Raw genomic sequence first — 23,222 nt, 5'->3', positions numbered from 1 at the left:
ACTTTAATGCCAGTGAGTGTTTCCTGAAATTTAATTATTAATGAGTCTTAAGTGTGATCAGAAGTGTTGCTACGGGAGTACACTAGAAAAATTCACCCTAACTTTTTGGGTTTAGAAACAAAATGGCCATACTTACTGACTGGCCTTACTAACATAACTAAATCACTGGGAAGCAGCATGGCTTAGTGAAAATATCATGAGCCCAGGAGACAGAGGATAATAATAATAAATAATAATAATAATAATAGTATTTGTTGAGCACTTACTACATGCTGAGCAAAGTTCTAAACACTGGGGTAGATACAAGGTAATCAGATTGCCCTGTGGGGGGCTAACAGTTTTAATCCCATTTTACGGATTAGGTTACAAGCACAGGGAAGTTAAGTGGCTTGCCCAAGGTCACACAGCAGACAAGTGGCAGAGGCAGGATTAGAACCCACAACCTCTGACTCCCAAGCCTGTGCTCTTTCCACTAAGCCACACTTCTCTATGGATTCTAATCCTGGCTCTGCCACTTTTCTTATTTTCTAAGCTCTTTAATACTCACCCAACCCCACAGGAGTTATTAGTACACATCCTTATACTCTATTGCTTCTACCCGCGTTTTAACATCTGTCTCTCCCACTAGATTCTAAGCTCCTTGAGGACAGGAATCGTGTCTACCAACTCTATTGTACTTTCCCAAGGGTTTAGTGCAGTGCTCGGCACACAGTAATCATTCAATGAATAACAGCGACATCTTACAAACCAGAGTGAAGGTTTCAGTAGTTCACCCTCTATTTTGGTTTTTAATTTGTTGCACCCTGGCGCTTAAGTTAAAGCATGCCCACAGTAGCAACAATAGGATGAGTTCATTTTTCTTCCTTGTTAAAATGTGTATGTCCTCCCCTCACCACCTCTTGAGAGTTTGAGATCCTGGGGTGAAGGAGTGGAAGAGTAGATGTTTGGAACTATTATTTTCACCCGGCAGAGGGGTTTGTATATTGTAAGCCCTTCATAAATAGTCCTGATTCTAAGAACCCCAGACTTCGTCCCTGCATTTCAATGCTTCTACCATATGAAACATGTACAGACTGGCATAAGCCCGCAAATACATTCCTTAAACCAATTTCATTCCAAATGACTATTCAGAGCATACTGAAATGGAGAAAGAAGGGGGGGGGGGGGGGGGGGGGGGAAGAAACCAAAATAAATGCCAAACCCTAACCATAATGTTAACCTCCGTTCGACTTAGTTTACACCTCTTTCCTTCTGCTGCGTCAGTCACCCCAAGATAAGTATCAGCTTTTAAAGTCGACACTCGCTTCGCCCTGTGGGTCCAGTCAAACTTGATTGGTAGGCAGAATGTGACTATCATCTATTCTGCTGACTTCTCTTTATTCTTAAAGTCAAAAAGGTTTATGGTGCAGGGAGGTTTGGGGGAGTGGGAAAGAGTCTGAGGGAGAAGAGGGGGAGAAGAGTGGCAGGAGAGAGAAGAGGGGGAATAAGAGAGGGATTTCACAATTATTTACATCCAAAGAACAAAAAAAGTCACAAAACTATAACTTACCACTGCAAAGATGAAATCAATATATTTTACATTGCTTCCACTCAACCTCAGTTCCGCAGTCTCATTATTACAGCTGCCGGTGACTTCTGTCACATTAGGGTTAATATTAATAACTGAATTAACCTTAAGGAAGAAAAGCATTAACAGCCATTAGAGACAGCACTTTAAAACATCATTACTAGCAGGAATAATCAAGCGTGGTGACCAGCGCTTGATAACTTTCCAAGACGAGGCATACGCTGGTTTCAAACTACATCACGACCATATTTGTGGAAGGGAAGTAAACTCCCAATTTGTGCGCTTAGTACACACACTGCAAAAATTTGTCCATGGATGGAAAAACAGTCAAGACGAGCTAGATTAAGGGGCCAAAGACCTTTCTGTTTCACTGATTTCAACCACAGCACCAGGAACTAGGACTTCAGTTGCCTAGTGCTCTCTCCGCAGTGCCTTCTGAAGATTACAGCAGCCATTTGGTTGTGGGTCTAAGAACAGAGACATTTCTTACGGTTGCCACTAATGGCCCGGAGAAGCGGGCAGGGCAAGTTCAGCCAAGTACCGTTGCTGATGCGAGGGCTGCTGCCCTCCGGGCATAACTCCTCCCCAGACCACGGCCACATGGATGCGGGACGGACGAGGAAGTCGGCCGAGTCTCAGGAGTGGAAGTATGGGTGGAGGGGGATGTGCCATGGGATCTGGGAGAAATCATGATGCAGGCAACAGTGGCTGAACTGCAACCCGCGAGGCATGCCCAGGACCAGGCAAGTCAGGGGCCAATGCCTGTCAGATTTATAGAAATAAATTTGGATCGTGGTATTGCATACCTATCAAAAACAATCGTGTTCTGGCTTAAAATCGGAAGAGGTTACCACCTGAAAACAGATTCTCGACTTGGCAATGGACACTAAACTCCATCTGAAAAATATACGTACTATTCTTCTGAGATTTCCTAAAAACCAAGATACCTTTTCAGTGGGATACTCAGGACAAAACTGATTTCAAGTGACATTACCCCTGAATCGCTGCATGACCGGAATTCAAAAAACAAACAAAAAAAAGTCAAACATCCACTTGAAGACCAGAGGAGGCACCAAGGGCTCCTGGACTAGTGATGAATGCGGTCAACCCAAGAAAGTCCGAGCAAGGACGAGATCTCAAGATCTGTGCACGGCCACAAACAGCCTGTTGTAGAAACATAGGGATAAGAACAATCATAACCTTATTCTGGGTAACATTCAGCTGCAGTCCCATGGTGGCCAGAAGACAAGTGTCGTTGCCATTTTTAACAGCGTACTTTCCAGGGTAGGGCTTTTCCTGCGGGATCGGTGTTGCGGTGGTAGTAGGCACAACTTGGGTGGTGACGGGTGCTGCTGTTGTTGAAGCTCTATCTTTACCACATATAAACTCTAAGGTGGCAAAAAACAGAAAAGTACATCTATGTAAGATCTGATAAAACGGGGAGGGAGGAGAAAGCACTTTCTGTCATTAGCACCTCAATAACGTACTGCTCCACTGCACATTATCTGCTATCGTTATTGAAGCTTTGTTGCATCTGTAAGCACTTTAGGCACAGTGCTTTACTAAATGGTGGGGAAAGGTACTATAAAAGAATACTGAATCAGATGAGATCCCCGGCCCGGGGAGTGGAGGTCTGAACATTCTTTCATTCAATATTGACTTACTGTGTGCAAAGTGTTGTATTAAGTGCTTGGGAGAGTACTACAACACACACATTCCTGCCCACAACGAGCTCACAGTCTAGAGAACTGACACAGAAAAGAAATAAGAAAAAGACAAGACCAGTAAATGAACAGCTACAAGAGAAAGCTGTGGTACATCGCAGCTGAGGGAATTTCAGGGCTCCTCACCAGTCTAGCGGAGGTGTCCTCGGTATAAAAGTCACCATCGCCCAATGTTCCACAAGACGGGAAGCAGCGGGGAGGGGAGGGAGAAGGAAGGACTGGCACTGCTCATCATACTGTGGATACCGACAATCATTCAGAACTACATCAATCGAAAGGGATTCCAACCAAATGACCCTTCTACATGATCACCACTCTACCAGTCTGATAATGTCCTTGAAGCCTGTCTTTCCCTTCTCGTTCCCACTTACGTATCTGAATCGTGCACGACGTTTCCTGGACCTGACGCGTCCTCTCCAACTCATCTCAAACAGCCACCGCTCTTACAGGCTTTCATCATTTCCTTTCCTAACTCGACTACTGCATCTGTTTCCTCACTGGCCTCCTTCATTCATTCATTCAATCGTATTTATTGAGCGCTTACTGTGTGCTGAGCACTGTACTAAGCACTTGGGAAGTACAACTCCTTGCCTCCAGGCTCTCCCCTCCCCAGTTTATACTCCACTCTGGGGACTAGTCTACCTTTCCAAAACATCACTCAGGCCAGGTGTTCCACTTCTCAAAACCTTTTAAACATTACCCATTTTCCTCTCTGCATTAAGTGGAGACACCGTGGGATTCACTGCACTCTACCGGCTTTTACTGATCTGTTCTCACCCACTACACCCCATTCCACAATCTTCACTCCTCCAAAGCTAACCTTTTCACTGACCATTACGCCCAGCTTTCACTCCTCCAGACCCTTGATCAAGAGTTTCCTCCTAATGGAATTCTCACCCTCCCACCCTTCAAGTCGGCAGAATCACAGCTTTTCCCACGTTCAAAACCCTCCTGAAAACCCACCTCGTCCAGGAGGCATTTCCTGATTTAATGCCTTCACAGCTCAGGTCAATCCAGCAACTGCTCTTTGCACCTATTTACCTATCCTTAGCACCTCAATGTACAGTTATTTATTCTCTCCCACTGCCGTAGCTGTATCATTCTTCTTTCTCTTGCACCTGCTATTTTTATCAATCAATGACAATTGAGTGCTTACTGTATGCAGAGCGCTGTATTAAGTGCTTAGAAGAATACAATACGATAAGGCTATGGACATCACTGTTGTGGGCCTGGAGTGAGCAAAGTGCTTAAAGGATACACAACAAAGCGTGCCTGCCTGACTCACCCATTAGACACAAGCTTCTTGACAGCAGTGACCTTTTCTTTTAATTTTAGTACTGCACTCTAAACCCAGTAGGTACTCATTAATAGTTATAATGTTGTCCCCCTAGCCAATTAAATACAATTTAGCAACCGCTTTCTTACAGGTAGCAACCACCGATCGCTATCCAGTAGAGAAGGGGTCAGCCAGTATAGTTAGTAGATAGAATCCTAGGAGGCTTCTGCCTTTAGAAATGAATTTACATCTCCCAAACACACAACACTGCCAACAGATATGGAGAAATTCAAGTCAAAGAAATCTGCTACCTCTCAAAAAGTCAACAGAAGAGTCTATTAATAGAAATTGCTACAGAAGTTTTGCATGCCTAATATTTTGCCCTCGATACCTAAATGGCACTGCTAAACTACAGATTTGCACAAAGATCTAGCTCTCCTCGGGTGAAAACATGTGGCATATTGTTTCTTGAGAATCCAGGAAAATAAAAATGAGTCTCTGTTTAATTATTCTAGTGGTTTTCCTTTCTTTGTGTTTTTTTTTGCTTTAATTATTATTTTAAGTTCCAAGGGGGAGCAGCTCTCTGCCTGTTTAAGTTTGCTGTAGGGCAAATCCAGACAAACACTCCATTACTTCAACGAGAAACTTGAATTTCTATTATTGTACTTAAAATAAAGATAGACCATGTGCACAGAAACTGAGTGGAGTAGAAATACCGTACCTTCTTTGCTGATGGTGCCGTTCTGAATAAAAGCCTGCACCATGGTTTCCCAATAGTGGTGTGTGGCATTATCCCCGACAAAGGATTCTTCACTGTGGCATCTAAAGATCTTGTTCAATGGGATTCGGGCCTTCCTAATCTCAACGATAGAAAGAATCTGCCCTAAAAATAAAATAAATAAAAGATTAGCTTTGCTGCCGTCAGTTCTGATCAAGAAAATGCGCCAAACTGCTACACAAATCAAAGGGGTACCAGTTTCCAGTTGGCACCCATGGATCAGTACCCTGATAAAGAGTCATCTCCAGGGTTTGTACAGCTGAAGTTGAGATGACTATCCTGCCGACAAATCCACCACTGCCTCAACCGCCCCTCTCCCCTTTCCATCCTCATCCACTCCCACCTTTCCCCATCTTAACAGTTTCCAGTCCCTACTGGACCAGCACAGTGACTGTCACCAGGTGATTATTTGTCTAGGGCATCTGGAAGTGACAGCCTACCTATTATAAATTATACAATCAAATAAAAATACAATTAAATGCCCTGAAAAGTTAAAAAAAAAAAAAAAGAGGGGAAAATGATTATCAGGGATAACCAGTAAGGGGTTACCATCCCAGAGTAACTGTAGTATCCTCAAAGATTAGTGAGCCCTTGGAGTAAATTAATACTAAAAGACAGAAGAAAGATGACCACTGACAGTTGCTGAGGTCAGCCTTTGGTTCACGGCACCACTATTTCGAGAACCAATGAGATAAACTAGACAAATTCTCTTTCAGTTATTTCTTGAAATGTTTCCACAATTTGGGGCTGATGTAAAGATATGTTATGTTTGAACAACAATAGTGGTTTTTAAGCACTTACTAGGTGCCAGCACTGTACTAAGCACTGGGTCAGATACAGGCCCCTGTCCCACATGGGGCTCACATTCAAAGGATGACAGAGAACAGGAAATGAATCACCACTTTAAAGGTGAGGAAACTGAGGCCCAGCGAAGTGACTTGCCCAAGGTTTCCCAGCAGGCAAGTGACAGAGCCAGGCCTCCTGATTTCCAGGCCCCTAGTCGTTCCATTACGCCACATGGCTTTTGCTGTAGTTCATTCGGAGATAATCAGTAAAGACTCAAATCAGAAGTGTAAGGTGTTCTGCAGGCTAGTTTGTTATACTCAAGTACCACAATTTCCACTTTAAAACCAATTCTTTAGAACTTCAAAAATACTTGCATTTAACTGCCTTCCTGCAAATCTAGCAGCCTGGTAGCTGGAATATGAAAAAGCTCGTAGCTCAAGTTCTAGTGGGCAATGCTATCCCGACTGCATACTAAGCCAGATGGTCCCGTACCTTTAGGCCTCTGAAACTCAACTCTGTTGCATAGTCACAAGGAGAATTATTTGCTTTTCCTGATGAATAAATACGGCCAAGTTCTACTTGGTTTAACATGGTTTGGTGCCAAGAGAAAACTTTAGTGCAACCAATTTATCTGGATTATTTGGAATGGGGAAGTGGCAGAGAAGAGAAAGTGAGGCCAAGTAAACACAAACCAGGTTAAAGAATAGGGTAGAGATCAAGTCGGTGGGGGCTTATATTTAAGATATGGCCCACAGGAGGAACCTTTTGACGCAGAAAACTGAAGGATCTGATTACTAATAATTTCTAAAGACATCTCAAAACTGCACAGTAAAACTAAATCTGACTTATAAAGTACGTTTCCCAAAACACATATGTAACAGTTGGGATAAATCACCACTTGAGGAGAGTAAATTATTTAGAAAAATTTTGAATTGAATACTATTTAGCAGCAAACTGGGTGCTCTGAAAAGTTACTATAAAATGTTGCTACAGATCATTTAGAAGTGAAGTATCTCCTGAAAGCAACACCAACCCATTCCCCCAGGATACCTTTTTCTTTAGCCTCAGGAAATGTTTGATTATCACTGGTGTTGTATGTAAATACGATAGTATCGATAGAATAAGAATTATTCTCCTCCTTGGTAAAGTTCAGATTCCAAGAGTATCCCAGTCCAAACTGTACTGCTATTTGGGGAACGGTTTGATTATCACCACAAGAACTTCCATCGTATGTCACATTCTCAGGAACAGTGACGGTAACGTTTTTCTAAGAAAGAAAACAAAAAAAGAGTTAAGACTATTTTGCTGTATTTCTTCAAATTTTTCCTTTTAAAATACCAAACTCTTGAAGTTTTGTGTTTTCAGACCTTTTTTTAAAAATGGTATTTAAGCGCTTATTACGTGCCAGGCACTGTACTTAGTGCGGGGGTTGATAGGGCATAATCAGATTGGAGTAGCCCATGTCCTCCGCGGGACTCACAATGTTAATCCCCATTTTACAGCTGAAGTAACAGGCACAGTCAAGTTAAGTGACAAGTGGTGGAGCTAGGATTAGTATTAGTAGTGTTATGGTACTGATAAAGAACAATAACATTCCAATCTCATCAGGTTCAAGTGAAAGGGATCTCAATTTCTTAAAAAAATACCCCAAATAAACTTTTGACAAGAACACAATCAAGAAATCAAGGAGACTGTGAGCCCACTGTTGGGTAGGGACCGTCTCTATATGTTGCCAACTTGTACTTCCCAAGCGCTTAGTACAGTGCTCTGCACACAGTAAGCGCTCAATAAATACGATTGAATGAACACAATCATGTTTATCCTCAAAATTTTCCTAAAACTGCCCATTGCTGCTTGGGTCTTCATTATCTGTTTCCCCCCTTCAGCCCCAGCAGCTATTTTCTTTTGGTAGAAGCCAGCTGGTACTCTGCACTCTGCCCAAGGAAATAGAAGTGTCTTTATACTCTCTACTTTTCTACCTCAGACCGATTTTTCCTGACTCACCAAGACCCCCCACCCTGACTGGAAAGCTTGTTCCTTTCAGTTTCAAACCACAAACATCCCCCTCACCAAACAACCCACCCCACAAAGAAAAAACCCTTCCTAAAAAGCTCCTTATCCAGGAGGGATTCCCCATAGTCCTCTCACTGGTTGCTAGTCTACCAAGCACTTACATATTTGTTCACTCTTGTGTATTTTACTTAAACGGAGTCTCCAACTCAGTTATGCTATATTGATATATGTCTAACACATCTCCAATTTCATTCTAAGTGCCTCAGGGGTGAGGAATGAGAGGTATCGCCCGAGACAGTGCTCTGCGCAAAACAGGCACTCAATAAATACCGCTGGCAACGGAGATGAAAATAAGAGAATGAGACCATTATTCTTACATAAGGCCACACCCCGGACTCTTCTGCACTGTCACAATGCCGGTACATCTAGGCCACCCTTAAAGGGGATGAAAAATTGACAGGAGTGTATATACCTTGGCCATACTCATCCCTTTTTTTTAATGGCATTTATTAAATGCTTACTATGTGCAAAGCACTGTTCTAAGCGCTGGGGAGGTTACAAGGTGATCAGGTTGTCCCGTGGGGGGCTCAAAGTCTTAATCCCCATTTTACAAATGAGGTAACTGAGGCACAGAGAAGTTAAGTGACTTGCCCAAAATCACATAGCTGACGATTGGTGGAGCCAGGACTTGAACCCATGACCTCTGACTCCAAAGCCCGTGCTCCTTCCGCTGAGCCACGCTGCTTCCCTTTATCAAACATTCACCATACTTTCAATTTGAGCAGCGGGATTGGCAAATGAAGCCAATCCTTGATACAGCCCTGAAAATGCTCGATTCTTCCAGATAATTTCAGTTAGGACCAGAGTGATTTTTCAGTTCTTCAGTGTTTGTTTTTTGAAATCTGCAAGTAGGCCAAGAACCTGCACACTTTGTTCCTCTGGTGCTAATCTCCTCACTGTTCCTTGATGTGGTCTATCTTGCCACTGACCTCTCGCCCACATCCTCCCTCCTCATATCTGACAGATAATAGCTCTCCCCCCACTTCAAGGCACATCTCCTCCAGGAAGCTTTCCCTGACTGAGCCCTCCTCTCCTTCTCCAACGCCCTTCTGTGCCGTTCATTCTTTCTCCTTCATTCATCCTCTCTCCCTCCCCCACAGCATATATGTATATACCTGTGTATCTATCTGTACTTGACCTATTTATTTCTATTAATGTCCGTCTCCCACTCTAGACTGTGAGCTCATTGTGGGTAGGGAATGTGTTTGATGTATTGTACTCCCAAGTGCTTAGAACATGCTTTGCACACGGTAAGTGCTCAAGAAATACGATCAGTAATAACAGTGGTTAAAATACGCTAGTGATGAAATGAGTTATGTCATGTTAAAACGACAGAGAAATTTTCTGAATAAAAGATAAAGGAAAGGGACTTGGTATGCCAGGAAGAGACGGGACTAAGGGATGAAGGATTAATATGCCAAAGGATAGGAGAACTCTTTCCAGAAGGAAGTATCAAATGCAAGCAAGGGTTCAGCTCGACAGAAGAGTCAACTTCACGAGAGGATAAATGGTGATCTGAGTTGGCCACCAAAGAAGGGAGGGGAGTCTCCATCCCCGCAGAAAAGACCAGACGGTTACAGGTAGCGGCGGCTTGCTTGAGATCACCTGTCAGGTGGACAAACTCAGAGCTTGTTTCCATTACACTGTCATTTTCAAGTGCTTATATTCTTAAATTGTGAGACCCGCCCAGAGGGCAGGGGTCCATGTCTAATTTCCACCTGTAGAGTCTCTTCCAGCCCTAAGAACAGTGCCTTGCACACAGTAAAAGCTTAATAAATACTATTACTACTATAAGTGAGACAGTTAGTAACACGTTACTTTGGCTCGATTCAAGAGAAACACACACGTATAAGCAAACTCACAATTGAATGTGCCTGTCTGCTGTACTGTACTCTCCCAAGCGCTCAGTACAGTGCTCTGCACAGAGTAAGCTCAATAAACACAACTGACTGAATGAATTCATATTTTTGTCTACCTCACTAGACTGTAAGCTCATTGTGGGCAGGGAATGTGTCTACTAGCTATTGTACTGTACTCTCCCAAGCAATCAGTACAGTGCTCTACACAATGGAAGCACTCAAATACCATTGATAACGATATGAGTTGCCTGACAGTTACCGCTACAAAGATTAAGAGCTCTCTTTTCCGAAGGTTTTCAGGGAAATCAAATACTGTAATTTTACAGCAATAAATTATTGATTGTAAGAAACCCCGGTGTGAATAGAGCTAGTTTTGTCCATTGAGAACTGAACCTAACTTCAAGCCTGTTAAGCATAACCACATTAGATTTCCCCTTGTTTTGTAAAACCAAATAAAAAAAGTACCAGGAGAGATACTTACAGTTTCATTGCCTGTAGTTTCATAATTTACTGTGAAGGTCATCTGCCATTTTGAATATAGACACGTGGCATTTTTCGAGTCTGTCAAGTTGATCTCCAAAGCATAGGACTGGCAAATACCTAGGTTTTACAAACGAAACAAAGCCCAGAGATACTTAAAACGATTACTTTCATGACTATGGAGATTACTTAAACCACAGAAACCCAGAAAAATGCCGTTTCCAGCCCCCGAAACTCAAGTCACCTATGAAGTGGAGAACAGCACGTTTAAAAACACAATCTATTGCTCTTTCATACTGCACAACAAAGAGGCTGTTGTTCCAGAGCAAAGTAAACCTTGTGAAACGGACTGTCCAATACACACGGTGACTCAAACGTGAGGTTGTTGAATTTCATTCCGTGGAACCACCCCCTTATCCTTTAGAGTCAAGACTGGGGCCAAAACAGAGTGTTGTCCAACGGTGGACCAGGCGAGCAAGCTTAGGAGCTGGCTGGGGTGGGGAGTTAGGGGCTGGGGGGGAGAAAGGCAACAGGAGAGAGATCCAAGCAGAGGTGGTGGCAGTAGCAACCACAGGGTTAACTGGAAAAAGGGAAAGTTTGGCTACATTTCAGGAGAAGTATGCTACCTAGGGAAATAAGGCAAGGTTAGGGAAGCAAAGTGGCCTACTGGAAAAAACACACGCCTAGGAGTGGGAGGACCTGGGCTCTGATTCTGGCTCCACTACTTACCTGTTAGGTGATCCTGGGCCACTCACTTCACTTCTCTGTGCCTCAATCACCTCATCTGTCAAATGGCAATTAAGTTCTCTTCCCTTCGATTTAGACCATAAGCCCCAGGTGGGACAGGGACTGTGTCCAACCTGATTATCTTCTACTTATCCCACTGCTCAGCACAGTGCCTGGAACCTAGTAAGCACTTAAGTACCATTAGAAATAATGGGGGCTCAAGGGAAATTTCTGTGGTGGGCAGGAGGACATAATTTCTCTCCCTCTTATACATCCCCCAGATAGCTGGACACTTGGTCCTACCCAGGTAGCACAGCCCACAGCAGTCCCAATCCTCTTTTATTCTTTTTTTCCTGGGTCCAAGTCTTGTCACCAGACCAGACTCTCACGAGCTCTAATAACTGGGCTTCTGGGCTGAGCTACCTGGCAAATAGAAATTAGTCACCAGCAAAAAGCCGGTTCCCATTTTAAAACTGAGGCGATATAAACGTGTACACCTTTTTAAAGTACAGTAGGCAATTATACGGGTCACGGGTTCTAATCCCTGCTCCACCACTTGTCTGCTGTGTGACCTTGGGCAGGTCACAACTTCTCTGTGCCTCAATTACCTCATCTGTAAAATGGGGACAGAGTGCGAGTCCCACGTGGGACAAGGAACCGTGTCCAACCCGATTTGTTTGTATCCACCCCAGTGCTTAGTACAGTGCCTGGCACATAGTAAGCACTTAAACACCTCAATAACTATTATTATTACAATAGAGATTCAATTTTATACAGAGGGATGGGGTTATAACCCTCTGGGCCCTTTCAGTAGGCCCAGCAATGTGGTCACTCAGTTTTAATATTAAGTACAAATAAATGGATATGTCTAATTGTCAAGCTCCTCTGCTTCCACTAAACTTTAGGATTCCACTAGAAACTTCAGCTTGCCCTGTTTGTTCTTTTTGTATTCCAAGTACTAAAAACCTTTTGACAACAGTAAATTACCATATGAGTATACAGAAGGCACTTCCTATCAGTACAGACTAAAGTTAAAATACTAAGAGAACAGTTGAAAAAGAAATAGTTCCCAAGTGATATGCAGAGGATACCCAGATTTACACCTCCAGCCCTGAACTCTCTCCTTCCCCTGCAGCCTCGCATTTCCTCCTGCCTTCACAGACTTCTCTACTTGGAAGTTCTCCAGTCACCTCAAATTTAACATGACTAAAACAGAACTGATCCTCCCACCCAAACTCTGTCCTCCGTCCATCACTGTAGACAGCACCACCATCCTTCCTGTCTCCCAAGCCCACAACCTTGGAGTTATTCTTGACTCTGTCTCATACGACCCACATATTCAATCACTAAATCCGGTCGGTTCAACCTTCACAATGCTAAAATCTGCCCTTTCCTCTCCATGCAACCTGCTATCATGTTAATCCAATCCTGCCTTGATTGCTGTATCAGCCTCCTTGCTGACCTCTCCTCTCTCCCAACTCCAGTCCATCCATATTTCATGCTGCTGCCGGATCATTTTTCTATGAAAATGTTCAGTCCATGTTTTTCCCCCTCCTCAAGGACCCCCAGTGGTTACCAATCCACTTCCACAAAGTCCCCACCAATGGCTTTACAGCTCTCATTCACCTGGTTCACTCTTACTACAACCCAGCCCATGCACTTGGCTCTTCTAAGCGCTCAGTACAGTGCTCTGCACACAGTAAGCGCTCAATAAATACGATTGATGATAACCTTCTCACTGTACCTCAGTCTCATCTGTCTCACCACCAACCTCTCACCCACGTTCTGCCTCTGGTCTGGAATGCCCTCCCTCCTCACATCTGACCATGACTCTCTCCCTGTCCTTCAAAGCCTTAGTGAAGACACATCTCCTCCAAGAGGCCTTCCCTGATTACGACCTCTTTTTTTTTCCTTCAACTCCCTTCTGCACCACCCTGACTTTCTCCCTTTATTCATCCCCCCGCCAGCCCCACAGCTCTTATGTACAGATCTGTAATTCATTTATATCGTCTCCCCCCCTATAAACCATAAGCTTGTTGTGAGCACGGAATATGACTGTTACACTGTACTCTCCCAGGCACTTAGTACAATGTTCTGCACCCGATAAGTTGTACAATAAATATGACTGACTAAAGCTCTGTGAAGCCAGAGGCACAGTTCAAGGTTCAAGCTAATCAGTTCCCAAACGTTTGATATACATGAAGCTAGATTACTGGAGGGAGGCCAGGGGGTTGGTAATGTGAACTAAGGTACCTCTTGTCACCTCTTGTCTGCTGTGCGACCTTGGACAGTCACAACTTCTCTGTGCCCAGTTACCTTATCTGTAAAGTGGGGATTAAAATTCCAAGCCCCATGTGGGACATGGACTGTGTCGAATCTAATTAGCTTCTATCTACCCCAGCACTTCGTATAGTACTTGGCTTGTAGTAAGCACTTAAAAAAGTCCATAAAAAATACACTGATGCTTCAAAAAGGCCGTCAAATTTTAATTTACACCTTGGTATTCTCTCAAATCCTACAGCTTTTTTTTTTCCAGACAATTTCCTTTCCCAAGATCTCTCAACTCCCCCACCCTCTTCCGGTTCAAGATACAGTCATTCCCCTGCCTATATCCCAAAACAACAAATCAGAGACCCAACTTACAGAACTACTACTGTACCATGTTAGAAAAAACAAGTCAAAACAGTGCTCAAGAAGCAACAAGTGCTCTGTATAAAATGCTTACAATAAAAAAGTCACTCGAGTCAACTGAGTTTGCAGAAATTGTAGCATCCAATTTCTCCAGATATATCCTAATTAAAGAGATCCTTCAAAAGCATACAAGCTCTTTAGAGCCATGTGAGCTTATAAAATACTACCTTGCAAAACAAGTTGGTTATCCGGGCTAACGAGCTTCCCCGCAATAAATCATAGTTGCTACCAGGTTATTCTAATTAACTGGGAACAGCAACAGGATAAATGGTCTTTTTGGGGGACGGGGAGGAGAGAAGTAGAAAGTCATTCTGTTCACATCAAAGTCTGACTCCAGTCCATTACTTGATAACAAAAGAACACGGGATTTGAAAATGAAATACAAAAGAAGGCAGAACCACACTGGCATTCTTTGGTCAGAAAAGTTCTTTGAACCTGTAGGTACAATCACCATCCTGAACAAGGCCACCTTTCTAACCTCTTGCTGGAAGGTCTTCAACAGCTCAAACACAAAAGGGGTCTTCCTAAGCAACAGAATGGTTGCTACTTGAATTACCCTTAAAAAAAACACAACAAAAAATCCAAACCCAACCATTTCTGAACTTGGAGGGGACGGAAGAGTGGAGTAAACAGTCCAGAGGACGGTTCAGCTAGCAGTCGCTTTACTGCACAACAGCGACTGGCAGACTTCCAGAGCAAGCCCGCAGAACACGGCATGATACCGACAACCGCTTGTAGAGAGCACTTTCAGAAACAGAGCTGGCTTGTGATCCCATGACAAAGAAACATCTAGATTGTAACATCTAGCAGGAAGGATCACCTTAATCAATGCCAGAAACCCGAGGCCGGTGCCAGCACCCGTGCCAGAAACCTGGGTTTGGTATGGTTAACGTACGACTGAAAATCCCTTCATCCCCCAAATGGGGGACGGGGAGTTTCTAAACTAACAGGAATGCGAGTCACTTGATAACCATGGTGATGACTAGGTAAGAAGTAAGGGAAGAGTAGGTGTTTTGCTTATCTAACACTGGCAAACCTATTTACTAGATGTATCCCAGAATCTTCTAGTGATTTAACCTGGCACCTTTTAACTGCATTGTGAACTGCATATACAGTTCATCCCACCATACAGGTACGAGTCAGAAATGGCTCAAAAAAAAAAAAACCCTCAAAATAATCTGTTCAGCATTACTTATGCTTCCTCTGGCCTCCTCCCACCTGTTAAAAATGCACAAAACAAAAACCACGCTGTTTTTCTACAAAAATATTTTTAGCTTCTCATTTTCACCACTACCAAATGGAAGCACTGGGAAAGAACCAAGGTACCGATACAGTCTGGAGTACAGCCCTATAAATCAGTCTATTCTGTTCTGAGATGTCAGAAAATTCAACTCCAAGGACTTGAAAGCCAGCCCTCCCTAAGCACTGTCTAAAAGTTCACATCGCCTTTAACAGGTGATCACTCCTTTTCCTCACTGGGTGACTTGGGCCACATGAGAATTCTATTACCAATCTAGTCGATGAATCAGAGGCTTAATTGAGCAGACTATCCTAAATATTGCAACTAGCAAAGCCATCTAGATTCTCTCATTTTATGAATGAGAGAATATCTAGAATCAGTTTCACTTTTCACTCCCAAAATGGCAAATCTAAATCACCACCGAATCTAAATGCGAGCATGGAATTAGAGGTCAGTCAATGACAACCTGGCGGAGAAACCAGTAAGGATTCTGCTTTGCTTGAAATAGCCTTAAAAAGGGGCCAAATCTTTTTCACCTGGTATCCTTTTCCTTGACTTCCCACACCGCTTCTCTTTAGGCGGTTCTGAGTAGCTGGGCTTCACCTGAATAAGTGAGTTATTGTAAACTATATAAAGGGAGGGAATCTCTAAAAACGCTTTCCTTTTAAATCACTATTGGGATGAGGAGAATTAACCAACAATGAAATGGCAAAATCAGTTTACGTGCTTTGCAAAACCCTTAGAAGAATTTATTTGGTAACATGAAACAGAGGTGTGGGGACCATTGAGCAACCAAGAGCAGGATGACGAATACCCACATGATCTGTTCTAAATTTCTCTTGGATAGATTTTGTAAAGAAGGATACATAGGCAATCTTCACTCTACATTGTCCCTATCTAATTCTGTAAACTGCCAGTGCCATGTCCCTTGGTAATTCATTCAAGCACTTGGCAAAATGCTAAATGTCTTCATTACTGAAACCATTTGCACGAAGGGTTTGTGTTTCATTTAGTCCTTCAATAACCGGCTTGGAGGCCAACAGCTGAGACCACCATGTTTTGATTTCCAAAATCACTTACCTCCTACCGACTTTTCCCTACTACCGCGACTATTACTACTACTCTGACTCTCCCTTTTCCAATTCCTCATCTGCTCTTCGCCCTTTATCAAGCAAGGCTGAGCCTAGGCACAGATGATGAGCCTCGAGAATTAGGCCTTATCTAGTGACTCAGTCAGCTGGAAACAATCTTGCTGCTTCAGACTGAGACCTCAGGAACAGGATGGGTAAGTTTTTTCCAGAGCTACTGAAAGTGGCTTCCTTTCACTGCTGAAACTAAGTCTGCCCTCGTCCCGCACTTGAAAAAGCCCTCAACCTACCTCGCAAGCCAAGGGCGGCAATGGGCAGATTCACCCTGGCCTAAAAACTTCCTGGGCCAAACTCACGGGGAAGATTAATCTCCTGAATGTTACACCAACAACAGCTTCATAGGCAGGCAGCAGGAAGTAACTTCGACAACTAGTTTGTATGGACACATGAACACTTAGGGGTAAATTTATATACGCAGCACCGATATGTCCCTGTTCTTCTAGGGAACACACCTTTTCTGAGACAATCATGCAAAGCCTGATTTTTTTTTTTAGTTTTTTTCGCATCTTGGACCCACTGATCAGCAGACATTCAGCAACTGAAACCGGGAAGGAGATGGTTTCCGCCACTAGCAACTCCTGCCGAGGCCCCTTGGGCAGGAAGTCTTCTTTCTTGTCTTTAGGGGCATCCTTTTTGGGAAATACTCTATTGCTTTATGTAGTAACCACATGACAGAGAGACTTTGCAAAGTCATCTTTGCTCAAGTACAGTCTAGAACAGAATAGCTTCCAGAGATTAAAGGTAGTGTCAACGCCATTCCTCCACCAGGCTTTGAGTATGTAATTGGAGTTTGGACAAAGAGCTGCGGGACATGTGACTACAGAGGGAGGAAGATAAAGAGGAATGGAAATCGGTGGTTAAGGTTTTGCCCAGCAGTCAGAATGGTCATTAACCTGACGCCAGGTTTATTAGGATACAATCAAAATAGGGTTTCAGCTGCCAAGACCTCACAAGCTTGGCCTGCTGAGCACAAACTTGGGAGTTGGAAGGACCTGGGTTCTAATCCCGGCTCTGCCACCTGTTTGCTGTGTGACTTTGGGCAAGTCACAATTTCTCCGTGCCTCAGGTACTTCATCTGTAAATGGAGATTAAGACTATGAACCCCGTGTGGGGCACGGACTGTGTCCAATCTGACTGGCTTTACCTGCAGCACTTTGTACAGTGCCTGGCATCTAATAAGCACTTAAATACCAGTAAAGAAATAGAATAATAACGACAGTATTTAAGCACTTACTGTGTGCCAGGCACCGTACTAAGCACTGGGGTGGACACAAGCAAATCGGGTCGGACGCGGCCCCGGGGGCTCACGGTCTTTACCCCCATTTTACGGATGAGGAAACGGAGGCCCAGAGAAGCGAAGTGACTTGTCCTAGCTACAGAGCAGACAAGCGGTAGGGCCGGAATTAGAACCCATGACCTTCTGATTCCCAAGACCACGCTGTACCCGCTATGCCCCCAAAAACATTAGCAACAGGAACGGTCGACTGATTCAGCCGACTTAAAGAAACCGAGTCCAGGTGGTTGGGAACAGGTGAGTTCTCCACGTGAATTCCAAACCGGTTCTCTTCTGCTTCCACTCTTTCCCCACACTCCTTCCCCCTCGTGTCTTTGCCCTTGGTGACCTTTTAAGAGGACAGGACCAGCTCCGCTGAAGCAACAAGTGCAAGGAGGCCCAGGGCAGGCCGAGCCGTGGCCAGCCGGGGTTGGCTGCCCAGTTGGCGGGGCTGCTCTTCTGGACTGTGAGCCCACTGTTGGGTAGGAACCGTCTCATATGTTGCCAACTTGTACTTCCCAAGCGCCTAGTACAGTGCCCTGCACACAGTAAGCGCTCAATAAATACGAATGAATGAATGAATGGATGCTGTTGCCCTTGGATTTCTGGGGCCCGGGCAGGCCCCTTGCCAGACCCCTGGGCCCGGCCCAGTCAGGCCCCACGGGTGCGGTGACCAGGCTGGCCCTCACTTAACTTCGCTGTGCCTCAGTTACCTCCTCTGTAAAATGGGGATGAAGACTGTGAGCCCCCCGTGGGACAACCTGATCACCTTGTGTCCTCCCCAGCGCTGAGAACAGTGCTTTGCACATAGTAAGCGCCTAATAAAGGTCATCATCATCATTATTATTATTATTATTATGACGGGACGGGACCCTGCGAACCCCCACCTGGGGACTTGGGGAAAGCCCGGGCCAAAGTGTGGGGGCAGTGAGGGGGGCGGGGGGCGCTGGCTGGGGGGGTTATTTTGAAGGCCCAGAGAAGGGCTGCCGGCTGGACACAAGGGGAGGAGAGGAGGGCGACAGGAGGGAAAGGGGGGGGGGGGGGGGGCGGAGAGGAGGAAGCGCAACACCAGAGGGGAGATGGGGGGGGGGGAGGGGACCCTCGCAGGGGGCGGGACACAGAAGGGGGGACCTGGGTGGGGGGAGAACACCAGAAGGGGGACCGGGGGTGGGGGGGGGGAGAAACAGAAGAGGGGCCTGGGGGAGGGGAAAACAGAAAGGGGGAGAACACCAGAAGGGGGGCTGGAGGAAGGGGACACAGAAGGGAGACTGGGGGGGGGGGGGGGAAGGGACACAGAAGGGGGACCGGGTAGGGGGAGAACACCAGAAGGGAGGCCGGGGGGAGGGGACACAGAAGGGGGGCCGAGGGGGAGAGACAGACACAGAAGGGGGGCCGGGGGGGGGGGAGACAGACACAGAAAGGGGGCCGGGGGGGGGGAGACAGACACAAAAGGGGGGCCGGGGGGCGGGGAGACAGACACAGAAAGGGGAATAGAAGAGGGGCCTGGGGGAGGGGAAAACAGAAAGGGGGATCTGGGTGGGGGGGGGATAAAACCAGAAGAGGGGCCGGGGGGGTCAGGGGGCACAGAAGGGGGGCCCGGGGGAGGGGAAAACAGAAGGGAGGGCCCGGGGGCGGGGGGGGGGACACCAGAAGGGGGGACTGGAGGAAAGGACACAGAAAGGGGACTGGGGGAGGGGGGGACACCAGAAGGGACACTGCGGGGAGGGGACACGGAAGGGGGACCTGGGGGAGGACTTCGGGCGGGGAGAAGAGGGAAAGGGGGAGAGGCTGCGGGGGGCGGGGGGAGGGGAGAGCGGCGTCCGCGCGGGGGCCGGCACTGACCGAGGACCAGGCAGCAGCAGCGGAGCAGGGCGAGCCCCGACGAGGGGGAGCCGGAGGACGAGGAGCCGGACGAGGAGGAGGCGGAGGCCCCGGGGGCCGGAAGGGCCCGGGAAAGGCGGCGGCGGCGGCCGCCAGCGCACATCGTCCACAACGGCGGGGCGGGCGGGCGGTCGGACCGACGGACGGACGGGCGGGCGGGCCGACTGAGGGACGGGCCGACTGAGGGACGGGCGGACGGAGCGGCCCTCCTGCTCACGTGACGGGGGCGGGGCCGGGGCCCCAAGCCACCAATCACCGCGCGCCGGGGCCCGAAGCCACCAATCACCGCGCGCCGGACGCGCAGGCGCAACCGCCGCCGGCTCTGAGGGGCGTCGAACGCGCAGGCGCAGCCGCCGCCGGCTCTGAGGGGCGCCGGCCGCGCAGGCGCAGCAGCCGCCGGCGCTGAGGTTGGCCGGACGCGCAGGCGCAGCCGCCGCCCTCCGCCGACTCGGAGGTTGGCCGGACGCGCAGGCGCAGCCGCCGATGGCTCTGAGGTTGGCCGGACGCGCAGGCGCAGCCGCCGCCCGCCCGCCTCCTCAGCGGGAGGGCGGGATGGGGCTTCTCCTCAGCCATCGCGTAACCCTATTTATTGAGCGCTCACTGTGTACACAACACTGGGAAATACACGTCCACAACATACAGAGACGGTCCCTACCCACCCACGGGCTCCCTGTCTACAACGGGGAGACAGACAACACAACAAAACCAGGAGACGGGTGTCAGTCATAATCATGACGGCCCTTGTGAAGCGCTTGCCATGTGCCAAGTACTGTTCTAAACGATGAGACACACAACAGAGCAAAACAAGGAGAAGGGTGTCAGTAATAATCATGATGGCCCTTGTGAAGCGCTTACCATGTGCCGAGTACTGTTCTAAACGCTGGGACACACAACAGAACAAAACAAGGAGAAGGGTGTCAGTAATAATAATGACGGCCCTTGTGAAGTGCTTACTATGTGCCGAGTACTGTTCTAAACGCTGGGACACACAACAGAACAAAACAAGGAGAAGGGTGTCAGTAATAATCATGACGGCCCTTGTGAAGCGCTTACTAAATGCCAAGTACTGTTCTAAACGATGAGACACACAACAGAACAAAACAAGGAGAAGGGTGTCAGTAATAATAATGATGGCCCTTGTGAAGCGCTTACTAAGTGCCAGGTACTGTTCTAAACGATGAGACACACAACAGAACAAAACAAGGAGGAGGGTGTCGGTAATAATAATGACGGCCCTTGTGAAGCACTTACTATGTGCCACGTACTGTTCTAAACGCTGGGACAGACAGAATAAAACAAGGAGAAGGGTGTCGGTAATAATGATGATGGCCCTTGTGAAGCGCTTACTAAGTGCCAAGTACTGTTCTAAACGATGAGACACACAACAGAACAAAATAAGGAGAAGGGTGTCAGTAATAATAATGATGGCCCTTGTGAAGCACTTACTATGTGCCACGTACCTGTTCTAAACCCTGGGACAGACAACAGAACAAAACGAGACAGGTGTCAGTAATAATCATGACGGCTCCTTGTGAAGCGCTTACTATGTGCCAAGTACTGTTCTAAACGCCGGGACAGACAACAGAACAAAACAAGGAGAAGGGTGTCGGTAATAACAATGACGGCACTTGTGAAGCTCTTAGTATGTGCCAAGTACTGTTCTAAATCATGAGACACACAACAGAACAAAATAAGAAGAAGGGTGTCAGTAATAATAATGACGGCCCTTGTGAAGCACTTACTATGTGCCAAGTACTGTTCTAAACGATGAGACACACAACAGAACAAAACAAGGAGAAGGGTGTCGGTAATAATAATGACGGCCCTTGTGAAGCGCTTACTATGTGCCAAGTACTGCTCTAAACGCTGGGACAGAATAAAACAAGGAGAAGGGTGTCGGTAATAATGATGATGGCCCCTGTGAAGCGCTTACTAAGTGCCAAATACTGTTCTAAACGATGAGACACACAACAGAACAAAATAAGGAGAAGGGTGTCGGTAATAATAATGATGGCACTTGTGAAGCGCTTACTATGTGCCACGTACTGTTCTAAACGCTGGGACAGACAACAGAACAAAACAAGGAGAAGGGTGTCAGTCATAATCATGACGGTTCCTTGTGAAGCGCTTACTAAGTGCCAAGTACTGTTCTAAACGCTGGGACAGACAACAGAACAAAACAAGGAGAAGGGTGTCGGTAACAATGATGATGGCCCTTGTGAAGCGCTTACTAAGTGCCAAGTACTGTTCTAAACGATGAGACACACAACAGAACAAAATAAGGAGAAGGGTGTCGGTAATAATCATGACGGCCCTTGTGAAGAGCTTACTATGTGCCACGTACTGTTCTAAACGCTGGGACAGACAACAGAACAAAACAAGGAGACGGGTGTCAGTAATAATCCTGACGGCTCCTTGTGAAGCGCTTACTATGTGCCAAGTACTGTTCTAAACGCTGGGACAGACAACAGAACAAAACAAGGAGAAGGGTGTCAGTAATAATAATTATTGCCCTTGTGAAGCGCTTACTATGTGCCAAGTACTGTTCTAAACGCTGGGAAAGACAACAGAACAAAACAAGGAGACGGGTGTCGGTAATAATAATGACGACCCTTGTGAAGCGCTTACTATGTGCCAAGTAGTGTTCTAAACGCTGGGGAGGATACAGGGCAATCAGGTTGTCTCATGGTGGGGGCTCACAGTCTTCATCCCCATTTTGCAGATGAGGGAACTGGGGAGGTTACAGGGTGATCAGGTTGTCCCACGTGGGGCTCACAGTCTTCATCCCCATTTTACAGATGAGGGAAATGAGGCCCAGAGAAGTGAAGTGACTTGCCCAAAGTCACACAGCTGACAAGTGGTGGAGTTGGGATTTGAACTCATGATCTCTGACTCCCAAGCCCAGGCTCTTTCCACTAAGCCACAATGCTATGATACCATCGGAATAAGTAGAATTATGGCTGTATATACACATATACGCTTTTTGAAGGTGGGGGAGAGGGACAGATTAATTCCATTTTCATTCATTCGGTCGTATTTATTGAGCACTTTGCTGCATGCAGAGCACTGTACTGAGCGCTCAGAGAGTACAATTCAGCACTAAAGAGAGACAATCCCTGCCCATGTCGGGCCTTTAATAATAATAATGTTGGTATTTGTTAAGCGTTTACTATGTGCCACACACTGTTCTAAGTGCTGGGGTAGATACAAGGTAATCAGGTAGTCCCACAGTCTTCATCCCCATTTTACAGATGAGGCAACTGAGGCCCAGAGAAGTTAATTGACTTGCCCAAGGTCACACAGTTGACAAGTGGCAGAGCCGGGATTAGAACCCATGACCTTCTAACTCCCAAGCCCGGGCTCTTTCCACTGAGCCATGCCTCTCTTTCAACCTTTCAATCTCCCCCTTTTAGACTGTGAGCCCAATGTTGGGTAGGGACTGTCTCTATATGTTGCCAATTTGTACTTCCCAAGCGCTTAGTACAGTGCTCTGCACATAGTAAGCGCTCAATAAATACGATTGATGATGATGATGATGATGATGAATCTTAAATCACGCCTGGATTGGACCGGCAGCTGGGTTTATATTCTCCAGCCCATTGGAACGAGTAGAATCAGAATGGTACTTGTTGAGGGCTTACTCTGTGCCAAGCCCTGTTCAAAGCACTGGGGTAGATAATAATAATAATAATAATAATAATAATAATAATAATAATAATA

At 46.2% G+C, this 23,222-nt stretch overlaps 1 protein-coding gene across 3 annotated transcripts in view; it reads right to left on the bottom strand.

The window, feature by feature from the left end:
• Positions 1-19,627, bottom strand: part of LAMP2 (lysosomal associated membrane protein 2) — a 34,786-nt gene extending 15,159 nt beyond the window's left edge. For all 3 annotated transcript variants that reach the window (XM_038747891.1, XM_038747892.1, XM_038747893.1), the window contains exons 1-6: positions 19,464-19,627; positions 10,545-10,663; positions 7,182-7,398; positions 5,289-5,450; positions 2,768-2,955; positions 1,550-1,672 (exon numbers count right to left, since the gene is read on the bottom strand). In XM_038747891.1, coding sequence (XP_038603819.1) covers positions 1,550-1,672; positions 2,768-2,955; positions 5,289-5,450; positions 7,182-7,398; positions 10,545-10,663; positions 19,464-19,605 — 951 coding nt within the window. In that variant the 5' untranslated portion in view covers positions 19,606-19,627. The remainder of the gene's footprint in view (positions 1-1,549; positions 1,673-2,767; positions 2,956-5,288; positions 5,451-7,181; positions 7,399-10,544; positions 10,664-19,463) is intronic.
• Between the last annotated feature and the right edge of the window lie 3,595 nt (positions 19,628-23,222).

This window comes from Tachyglossus aculeatus, chromosome 6, assembly GCF_015852505.1.
Source record: "Tachyglossus aculeatus isolate mTacAcu1 chromosome 6, mTacAcu1.pri, whole genome shotgun sequence".
Taxonomy (NCBI): domain Eukaryota; kingdom Metazoa; phylum Chordata; class Mammalia; order Monotremata; family Tachyglossidae; genus Tachyglossus; species Tachyglossus aculeatus.
The sequence above is the reverse complement of the archived record's forward strand: the minus strand, read 5'-3'. Positions and strand labels throughout refer to the sequence as shown.